A 10,788-nucleotide genomic window follows, 5' to 3' on the forward strand; every position below is an offset into this window, starting at 1 on the left:
GGTGGGTTTGAACCGCCAGCCTTCTGGTTAGCAGTCATAATGCCTTAGGCATTATGCTACCAGAGCTCCTATTTAAGCCTGTAGAGATAAAATGTATTAGTGAGTTCCTAGAGTCAAGAGCTCTGGTGGCGTAGTAAGTAAGGCATTTGACTGCTAACCATAAGGGTTGCAGTTCAAACCTGCTCACTGCTCTGCAGGAGGAAGATGAGGCAATCTACTTCCGTAAAGATCTACTGCCTTGGAAATCCAGTGAAGGTTGCTTTGAATCGTAATCGACTTGGTGGCAGTGGGTTAGAGTTAGGAAGTCTCAGGGGAATGAGTGCAGGGTTTCTTTAGGAAGTGATAAAATATTCTAAGCTTGATTATGGTGATGCACAATTCTGTGAATATAATGAAAACTATTGAGTTTAATTGTATACTTTAAATGGGTGAATTATACAAAGAATGTGAGTTATGAAGTACAACTGCTTTAAAATGCATTGAAATTTAATAAAATACTTATTGCAATAAAAATAATGGGTTGGAATGAAGAAATCCTTTTTAAAGCAATGTTAATTTCTACAACAGAAACAGTATGTTACTTTTAGTGTTACCTTTATATGTTAATATTCATATACACTATGTACATTGTCATATTTCATACTGTACATGGCACTTAACATTTGTTAATATTGTATATTATTTTGTTATTAATGTTTAATATCATATTATAAAATTGTGTCATATCTGTAGTTGTCGATCATATTTTAGGCTTCTTATAGAAATCTTATAAAATTTACTCAGTCTCTTTAATTTGTTAAAGTGAGTGCAATGGAGGGAAAGCTAGTATCGTGTTCTATGGCATAATGTGAAAAAGCTTATTTTTGCCATATCCCTAAATATTTTGTGCTCTCAAAAAACATATATCAAACCAAACCTACTGCCATCAGATTGATCCAATTCATAGCGATCCTATGGGACAGAGTAGATCTGCCCCATAGGGTTCCCAAGGCTGTAAATCTATACGGAAGTAGACTGCCCCATTTTCCTCCCGCAGAGCGACTAGTGGGTTTGACCTTTTGGTAGCAGTCAAATGCTTTAACCACTGCACCTCCAGAGCTTCTTCTCAAAAACATATCCAATTAGAATATTTAAATAAAATTAATTCAGGTAAATAAACATGAAATATTTTAAAAATCATATAAGCATGTTTCTTATCTTGAAAGTTATAGCTCATCCTACTTACTTTTACTTGTGGTGTAAATTTTTTATGTTGCTACAGAATATGGATTCCATTCTTACTCTTTACTACACATAACTTAAAGTAAGTCCAAGTCATTTTGTAGTTTTCACTCCTTTCAGATTTTGAAAGTCTATAACAAATGATAAAAGTTAATCTTAATTTTTTTTTGTATTTTTACACTAGATCATGCCTTGCGATTATGGAATATCCAAACAGACACTCTGGTGGCAATATTTGGCGGTGTTGAAGGACACAGAGATGAAGTTCTAAGTGCTGTAAGTCAAAAGCTGCAGAGTAGAGACCATCACGTTTATGTAGCTGAGCAATCACCATCCAGCTATGCTTATAAAAAGCATTTGGTTTATTTCCATATAACTGGGCAGAGACATTTCATTTACTTCTGTCTTTGTTGTTTTGTTTTTTAATTATTTGTACTTTATCTTTATCCCTCCTAGATTCTCATAAAAGAGTACTACGAACTTGTTCGTTTCTTTGTTAATCTACAATCACCAGTTAACTTTTGTTTGTTTTTCCCTTATGAATGTAAACGGTTAAACTAGTTATCCATTAAGCAACTTCGTCATCTTTTGTTTGAAGGTCAAATACAAGTTACCCACTTTTAGCAGGTGTTTTATTTTGTTTACACTGATTTTCGGATAACTTGTTTCCTGGTTTCTTTGGTTAGCATGGCTCTATACAAACCTAATTCATGATACAGTGCAAGTGTTTTTAGAACAGATTTTGTTGTTTATTTTAGCTTTGCTGTCAATTACAATTTGATTTCTGTAATAATTTTGTAGCTCTTCACTTCTTTTCATTAAACTCTATAAACAGATATTATATTTTGAAGCATGTAGCATTTTTGTTTATTTTGAGGCTTTTATGTGGAAAGTTGCCTTAAAAAGACCAGAAACAGATCTTAATTTGGAGGAAAATCAGGTCAAAATAAAGAAATTAATACTATAGAAAGTTTCTCTGACTAGCAAGACAGTGGATGAATTGATTCGAGCTAGTTTTGCTTCTAGCTTTGATGGCATAGTACCTAAGGCATTTGACTGCTAGCCAGAAGGCCGGCAGTTCAAACCCACCAGTACTCCTTGGAAGGAAGATTAGAAGGAGCTCTGATAGTGTAGTGCCTAATGCACTTAACTGCTAACCAGAAAGCTGGCGGTTCAAACCCACGAGCCACTCCTCAGAAGGAAGGTTGCTATATGAGTCAGGTCCGACTCGACGGCACATAACAACAACATCAAGTTTTGCTTTCTTGCTCAGATAACAATACCAAAAACCAAACTCCACTGCCATCGAGTTGATTCCAACTCATAGTGACCCCTTTAGGGTTCCAAGGCAATACATCTTTATGGTAGTAGGTTGCCCAGTCTCCCTTGTGTGGAGTGGCTGGTGGGTTTGAACCACCAACCTTCTGGTTAGCAGTGAAATGCCTTAGGCAGTATGCCACCAGAGCGCCTTCAACTAACAATAGACAGATTTTAATTTTCATATAAAGGAATATGTTGCATGTGCACTTTTCCTTTTTTTTCCCCTCCTTTTTGCTCATTGAAAAATTTTTTTTATATAGTTTTCCTTTAACCCTTTCATGACCTATGGGAGATATAGCTCCACTGACAGTGCATGCAGCCATCAGGAAGAGACCTGTATAACTGTTTGAAATGAAAGAAATGGACGTGTGCCGCAAATTACTGTTATTTACAAGATACTGTATGAGGTGCTACATCCTGGAGGTGTGATTTTGCAAAACTTTTGTCTCTTTTGGCTTTTTTACTGGGAGATAAGCCTTGTAAGTATATTTCCAGGTTCCTGTGCATGATTTAGTAGTTGTCTTTATTGCATTGATTCCATGCTTTTGCAAATACAGCATTTTTAGGTGTCCTAATTTGTATGCACCTGTCAAGGAATCTAGAATGCTGGGCAGAGTCCAGAAGGACATATGTGGCTCACTAATCCCACCTCCCTTGAGTCCAGAGGGACATATGTATCCCACATAATATATAGCAAAAGCTGTTATAACAAAATTTCAGAAATGCTTCTTGGTTCAGCATACGTTCCATTAATGGAAACCCGTGGTATCAACAAAAAATTCAGAGTGGAAAAGAATTGGTTCATGAAAGGGTTAAAAACTTTTTTATGTATAATTTTTGTTGTTTTTCCTGAGAATGCACACGGTAGAAGAAGCATGTAGCATTTTAATTGTAGGTACTAAATATTCCTGTTTGGTGTTTTTATGCCTTCATGAGAATCATACCTACATTAATTGATAAATACCCTATTAACTCGCATTTTCTGAAAGTTTCAGTAGCATTGTACACTTGTTCTTAGGTGTACAAGAGCCAAATCTACCATACTCTGAAATTAGAAATACTGACTCTCAATGTCTTGTTTATTAGGAGAAATAGCAGGAACCAGACTTGTGAATTCAGTCATTATCTAACCTAAGCTTTTCTAAAATAGCTAATCATTTATAAAATGATTTTGTAAATTATTAATTCTAAAGGTTGGATTAACACAAAATATCTTGGTTAGTGAGGACCATATCCTTTTTACATAGGACACTCCAATTTCTTTAAATGAGAGCAGTAGACCATAAGACTTCACTACTAGAAAGGTTGATATGTAAGATACTCATTAATCCTTTATGTGCTTTAGGAGCTCTGGTAGCATAGTGCCTAAGGCATTTGACTGCTAACCAAAAGGCTGGAGGTTCAAATCCACCAGCCACTCCTTGGAAGGAAGGTTGGGCAATCTACTTGCATAATGATACTGCCTTGGAAACCCAAGGAGGGGTCACTATGAGTCGGATCCAACTCCACAGCAGTGAGTTCATGGGCTTTAAGCTAAATAGCTGTCACTAAGTAAGTTTTTTATGATTGTGATCACTTTACATCTCTCTACCAAAGAGAAATGACAGCTTCATTTTCAGAGTTGGAGGTTTTAAATGTTTTATTTAAGAAATTCTCTTCATATGTTTAAGAATATAATGTTTTAATATCTCTGGGCCTCATTGTCTTTGCTTATGAAATAAGATGGTTATAATAGGTCACTTCCAAAACCAAATTCCCTGCCATCTAGTTGATTCTGACTCACAGTGACCCCCATTGGGTTTCCAAGGCTGTAAATCTTTATGGAAGTGGACTGCCTCATCTTTCTTCCGTGGAGCAGCTGGTGGGTTTAAACCACCAACCTTTTTATTTAGCAGCCAAATGCTTTAACCGCTATGCTACCAGAGCTCCTTAATAGATCTTTTAGGTAACTACTAAAAATAAATATTTAAAATATGTGATTTCCTTTACTAGATTTTATTTTCTTTATTCGATTTTAAAATGGACAGTAAACTCAGTATAAACTCCTGGAGATGTTTTGACTTAGAAGTACGGGTAAAATAAAATTTCAGCTATTTAAGAACTCAATGCAATTTCATACACAGATGTTGGTTTCATTGCTTTATCAGGGTTGGACACGGGAAGGTTTAATGTTATACTTGTTATTTTGGTGATTTTACAGTATTTTTAGAATTTCTTTGTTGTTGTTATATGCCGTCGAGTCGGACCCGACTCATAGCAACCCCTCCTTGGGTTGCCGAGGCAGTATCACTACGGAAGTAGATCGCCCAACCTTCCTTCCGAGGAGTGGCTGATGGGTTTGAACCACCAGCCTTCTGGTTAGCAGTCAAGTGCCTTAGGCACTATGCTACCAGAGCTCCCTAGAATTTCATTAGGAAATGAAATTTAAAGTACCTAGTTAAAGAAGCGAAGGAGCTCTAGGGGCGTAGTGTGTAAGGTATTTGACTGTTAACCAGAAGGTTGGCGGTTCAAACCCACCAGCCACTCCATGGAAGGAACACTGGGCGATCTACTTCTGTAAAGATTTACTACCTCGGAAATTCAAAAGGGGTCGCTGTGAGTTGGAATCTACTCCATGGCAGTGAGTTTGGTTTGGTTTAGTTAAAAAAGCCAGCATTTATTATTAGGGAATTTATTCATTGGCTTCTTACATTTTAGTCAAGGGTTGACTGTTTGAACCATAACTGCAAATAATTTATTTCTTGCCTTCCATCTTGTAAAAACCCAAAATGTAGTTAATATTGTGGTTTGGCAGACAGTTTTGACTATATTTTACGTCAGATGAAAATTGTGTAGTGTTATTTGAGACTCTTTGTACTTAAAACATTTGTTTTACCTACAGGATTATGATCTTTTGGGTGAAAAAATAATGTCCTGTGGTATGGATCACTCTCTTAAACTATGGAGGATTAATTCAAAGAGAATGATGAATGCAATCAAGGAGTCCTACGATTATAACCCAAATAAAACTAACAGGTAACAGTTACGATATTGAAAACAATTTGCTATGCCATAATGTTAGGTAGATGTGTTTACATGCCCCTTTCAATGACTTTTTTGAGATTTAGTTACCATAAAATGAATTCCATCTATTTAAAAAGAAAATTCTTTGTTTTTAATGTATTATACTGTGGCTTAGCTTTTTAAACCTCTTTTAAATTGAGTTTTCATCTTAATTTATTAGTATATTTTACTTTTTTAAAAGGTATCTGGTAGCATAATGCCTAAGGCATTTGACTGCTAACCAGAAGGCTGGTGGTTCAAACCCACCAGTCACTCCCCAGAACGGTTGGGCAGTCTACTTCTGTAGTGATACCGCTTCAGAAACCCAAGGAGGGGTGGCTGTGAGTCAGCTCAATGGCAGTGGTTGCGTTTTGTACATACTTGACCCTTTCAGATAGAGAAATTTCAAATTAGCTTAAAGTGTGGTTCTTTAATTCATAATTGTTGTTGTTGTTATGTGCCGTCTAGTCAGCCCCAACTCATAGCGACCCCTCCTTGGGTTTCCGAGGCAGTATCACTACGGAAATAGGGTTGCCCAACCTTCCTTCCGAGGAGTGGCTGGTGGGTTTGAACCGCCAGCCTTCTGGTTAGCAGTTAAGTGCCTTAGGCACTATGCTACCAGAGCTCCCTAATTCATAATAGTATAATGTTTTCCTTTAAATAATACTCACAAATAAAGCTTACAAATAAAAAAAAATGATGTTAATAAGTAAAACTCAAAAAAAAGATCTTGTCCTGCATAAAGAGGCAGAACAATGTGGAACAAAACTCAAAATCATTTGGAGGCAAAAAAAAAAGAAGGTGGAGACCAGGTTTGCTGGTCCAATAGAGCCTGGTGTAACCACTGAGACTATGGCCCCTAGTTGCCCTTCAGGTCTGGAATTGAACCCACAACTGTGGTTTCCAGCCAAACAAAGTACAGGCATGTGAGTTAAACATTTACCTCAAGTAGACACACGCCCTGGAGAGAACAATCATGGGAGAAGGAAGGGCTGCTTATGCACAGGGAGATAGCTCAGGGTGCAGAAGAGTATGAAGGGATGGACACTGGGAGGAGGTAACTATGGGGAGGAAGTGGGAGGGGAGCTACTGCATTGTAAATTTTGGTCAATGACATGAGACAAAGTATATGTGAACTGCTGTATGAGAAGTGAATTTACTTTGTAAATCTTCACCCAAATCCTAATAAAAAAAAAGATCTTGGCTCCACGGATGGGGTGAAGATTTTTGTCATTTATATTTCTGGTAATGCCTTCTAATTATCTTTTCAGAACCTTGCCAGGCTGCCAGTACACTTTCACTGTTAAATGTCATATGCTTGTGTATGTTACTTTATACTTTGTTTTATAAAGAGCTAGAGTTTATTTTCTGTTAATCAAAGCAGATTACTAACAGAGTCTTAGTTATATTTGTAAGCATCAATAAATATTTCAGTGCACTAACATTAATCAGACCTCAGAGACCTCTAAAAATTAGTCAACTTTCAAAACAATTTCTATTTTAAAACACATAGGGCTAGCATAATATTAAAATTGTCATTTTGTATTTTTCTAGAGCTTTGGAGTAAATACAGTATTTTTACAGGAATAATACATGAATATTATATAGGGCTTTTGGAGGATAAACTGTGCAGCCCCCTCGTGTTCACTTCCTATGTGTGTCACATGCAGGAGTACATTATTTATGTGAGGGCATTATATGTGTAAACTGTGGTACACATCTTTCATGACCTACAGAAAATTGCATAGAGTTATGCCAAATCATCTCCTTGAACGAAATTTAGCTGTAAGCTTATAATGTATACATGTCCAAAAAATAGTATAATTAAAGCAGTTAAAATTTTGTATCAGATCATTAATCATATTTTGATGTTTTCCAAACAAAAGATCCCAGAATTTAAATTGGAAGAGTTATTATTAGAGACCATTCAGCCCAACATCATTTTTACGTTTGAGGGAAAGGTAAAGAGAGGACTGTAAGTTGCCCGAGACACAACTAACATTCATGTCATATCACAGTTCTACAGTTATTTCAGTATAAAAAAATAAATCACTTACTTCATTAGAAATATTCAGTTTACTGCTATTTATCTAACTTCAGAATTGGTGACAGGTTGCCTTATTACAGATATTTTTCTTGAAAAAAATTTTGATTCCTAAATGCAGTACTTGGTTGGGGAAAGTCTTGGCTAATAAATATTAAACACCTGTTAGTTGCCATTTTCAGAAATTCTCTCTGCTCACCTATGGAATGATGTCTTCCTGTTTTCTTAGAAGAATGACTATCTTCAGTCACAAAAGGACAAATATTGTATTAGTCTGTTATTGTGAAAGTTAAGGAAAGGTTTATATATTGGAGGACATTTTCTTTGTTGGTTACCAGGGGTGGGAGGGAAGGGGAGGGAATGCTGTTAGATAGATAGAGATAAATATTGATTTGGGTGAAGAGAAGGGCAATGTACCAAATGTGAGTGACCAATATGGCAGCATTGAGGATGAGAAAGACAGAGAGAGTTACATGGGCAGTACAAACAACAAATATGAACCCCTTTGTAAATACAATACTGAGTTGTCAATGAAAGCAAACATGGGTATAGGGACGGATAGATGGGTGAACAAGCTATGACTATCTTTTCAAGTATTCCAGTTACATTTATATACCTGTATCATTAATGATCAATTTTAAAGGATTAATTAGATATCTTAGTATTAATTTCTGTGATAAACTTTTAGTACTGCACACAAATTTCTTACTTTGCTTGTCATTGGTTAGAATAGCCAGAAACAGTGGTTAACTTGGGGTTATATAGTAACAGGCAGTACATTGCAGTTTTTATAAATGAAATTTCACAAGACAAAAATGAAATTAAATAGGAGAGCCAGTAATAGGGAGAAAATACAGAAACAAAAAATTAAACAAGACTTTAGCTCACAATAAACAAATAAGGAAATGTTGATTATATAGGAAAACAAAAATTAATAGTCATTTATTTATTTTATTTTTTCAAAGTTTTGTAAAAGTGAAAATGAATCATTCTGTTGTACTTAAGTTTTCACATTTCCATTCTTTCTTTAGGCCATTTATTTCTCAGAAAATTCACTTTCCTGACTTTTCTACCAGAGACATACATAGGAATTACGTCGATTGTGTGCGATGGTTAGGTGACTTGATACTTTCCAAGGTATAGTAACTACTGTTAGGTTGTATTCTGTTTTGTGTGTATGTGTATTGGAACTTTGTAGGGAATTTGGTTTTTTATTAAGTTTGTTAAAATAGCAGATAGAAAATATGCTTTTTTTTTTCTTTTAAGTCATGTTTTGATAAATTCAGAAACTTGTTTTAGGCATAAAACATCCCAGTGAATTATTACAGTTCGTTATGCTTGATCAGAGTCCCTGGGTGGTTCAGATGGTTAATGCCCTCAGCTGCTGACTGAAAGGTTAGAGGTTCAAGTCCACCCAGAGGTATCCAGAAGAAAGGTATAGTGATCTACTTCTGAAAAATCAGCCACTGAAAACTCTGTGGAATACACTTCTACTGTGACACACATAGGTCAGAATGAGTCAGGATTGACTTGACAACAACTTTTTTCAGGGGGTGCTTTTTATGCTCCTACTAACAGATTAAAAGTATAGTTTATATGGTGACGTTGTTCTCTGTTATCTGATGTTGTAAAATAAGCACATTAAAAGCCAGTGCGTTTTTTTGTTTTGTTTTTTGGTGTGTTTATGTGCATTTCAGTAAAATTTTATTTACAAAAATAGACGGCTGGAGTTGGCTTACAAGCCGTAGTTTGCCAATTCATGCTGTAACATTGATGGAAATACAGTTTTTTTGCTGATGATTTAGAGAGGTTATTGGTGATGTCATCTCAACATTTAAGATTGTCAGATTCGAGAAACAGTTACCTTGTTTCTCCTTGGATGTGGATTTGAGGACATTTTACATTTTCTTGAGCAGAGACTCTTGTTTTGCTTTTCCTTAGCCTTGTGTGTAAATTTTCACTTACTTTTTTTCAAACTTTTGATCTTGAAATAATTGATTCACAGGAAGTTTAGAGGTAGTGCAGAGAGATCCCAACTGCCCTTAACCCAGTTTCCCGTAGTGTTTACATCTTAAATATAGTTATCAAATTCAGGAAATAGATATTGTATAATTCTATGTCATTTTATCATGTGAGTTTTGCAATATCTATAGTTTTATATAAATGGAATCATATAGTATGGGTTCTTTTGAGATTGTGTTTTTTCACTCAGCTTAATGCCTTGAGATCCATTCAAGTGGTTGTGTGTACCAATAGTTCTCACTTATTATTGCTGAGTAGTATTCCGTGGTATGGATGTATCATAGTTTGTTTAAGCATTCATCTATTGTGGAACATTTTGGTCGTTTGTAGTGTTGGACTATTACAAATAAAGCTGCTATGAAAATCGTGTACAGATTTTTTTGTGGACATAAGTTTTCATTTCTGTGGGATAAATGCCTAGGAGGGCGTTTGCTGGGTCATATAGTTAAGTTTGTGTAGTTTTTTAAGAAACTGCCAAACTATTTTCCAGAGTGGCCGTGCCATTTTACATTCCCACCAAAAATGTATGAGAGATCCAGTTTCTCGGAAGCTTCGCCGGGATTTGGTATTGTCACTATTTTTTATTTTAGCTGTTCTGATAGGTGTGTAGTGATCTCATCGTGGTCTTAATTTTCATTTCCTTGATGGCTAGTGATGTTGAACATCTTTTCATGTGCTTATTTACCATCCATATATCCTTTTCGGTGGTGTCTTCATATCTTTTACTCATTCTGTAATTTGATTGGTTTATTTATTTATTTATTTTTTTACTATTGAGTTTTAGAGTTTAGAATATATTCTAAATATGAGTTCTGTGTCAGACATGTGGTTTGCAGATATTTTCTTCTACTCTTTAGGTTGTATTTTCATCCTCTTAACAGGGTCTTTCACAGAGCAAAACTTTTTAATTTTGATGAAGTCCAATTTTTTTATTTTTTAAAAAATTACTCTCTATGGATCATATTTTTGGTTTCTTTTCTAAGAACTCTTCACCAAGCCCTGATCTTGAAGATTTTTTTTCTCTTAAAAGTTTTAGTGTTGAGGCGGGGCAAGATGGCGGACTAGGCAGAAGGATTGCACAGACCCTCTTCAACAAAGAAAAGGGAAACCAATTAACACAGACACAGAAAATAATCTTG

The 10,788-nt window shown here is 35.5% G+C and overlaps 1 protein-coding gene across 1 annotated transcript in view; it reads left to right on the plus strand.

Annotated features, from left to right (window-relative positions):
* The window catches only part of EED (embryonic ectoderm development), a 58,388-nt gene that overhangs the window by 34,693 nt on the left and 12,907 nt on the right, over nucleotides 1–10,788 (plus strand). Inside the window, exons 7-10 of the mRNA XM_007946267.2 lie at nucleotides 1,406–1,497; nucleotides 5,423–5,556; nucleotides 8,659–8,764; nucleotides 10,140–10,214. Of these exons, the coding sequence (XP_007944458.1) occupies nucleotides 1,406–1,497; nucleotides 5,423–5,556; nucleotides 8,659–8,764; nucleotides 10,140–10,214 (407 nt within the window). The remainder of the gene's footprint in view (nucleotides 1–1,405; nucleotides 1,498–5,422; nucleotides 5,557–8,658; nucleotides 8,765–10,139; nucleotides 10,215–10,788) is intronic.

The sequence above is a fragment of the Orycteropus afer genome, unplaced genomic scaffold (genome assembly GCF_000298275.1).
Source record: "Orycteropus afer afer isolate SDZICR_OR568_19922 unplaced genomic scaffold, OryAfe1.0 scaffold00154, whole genome shotgun sequence".
In the NCBI taxonomy this organism is placed as follows: Eukaryota; Metazoa; Chordata; class Mammalia; order Tubulidentata; family Orycteropodidae; genus Orycteropus; species Orycteropus afer.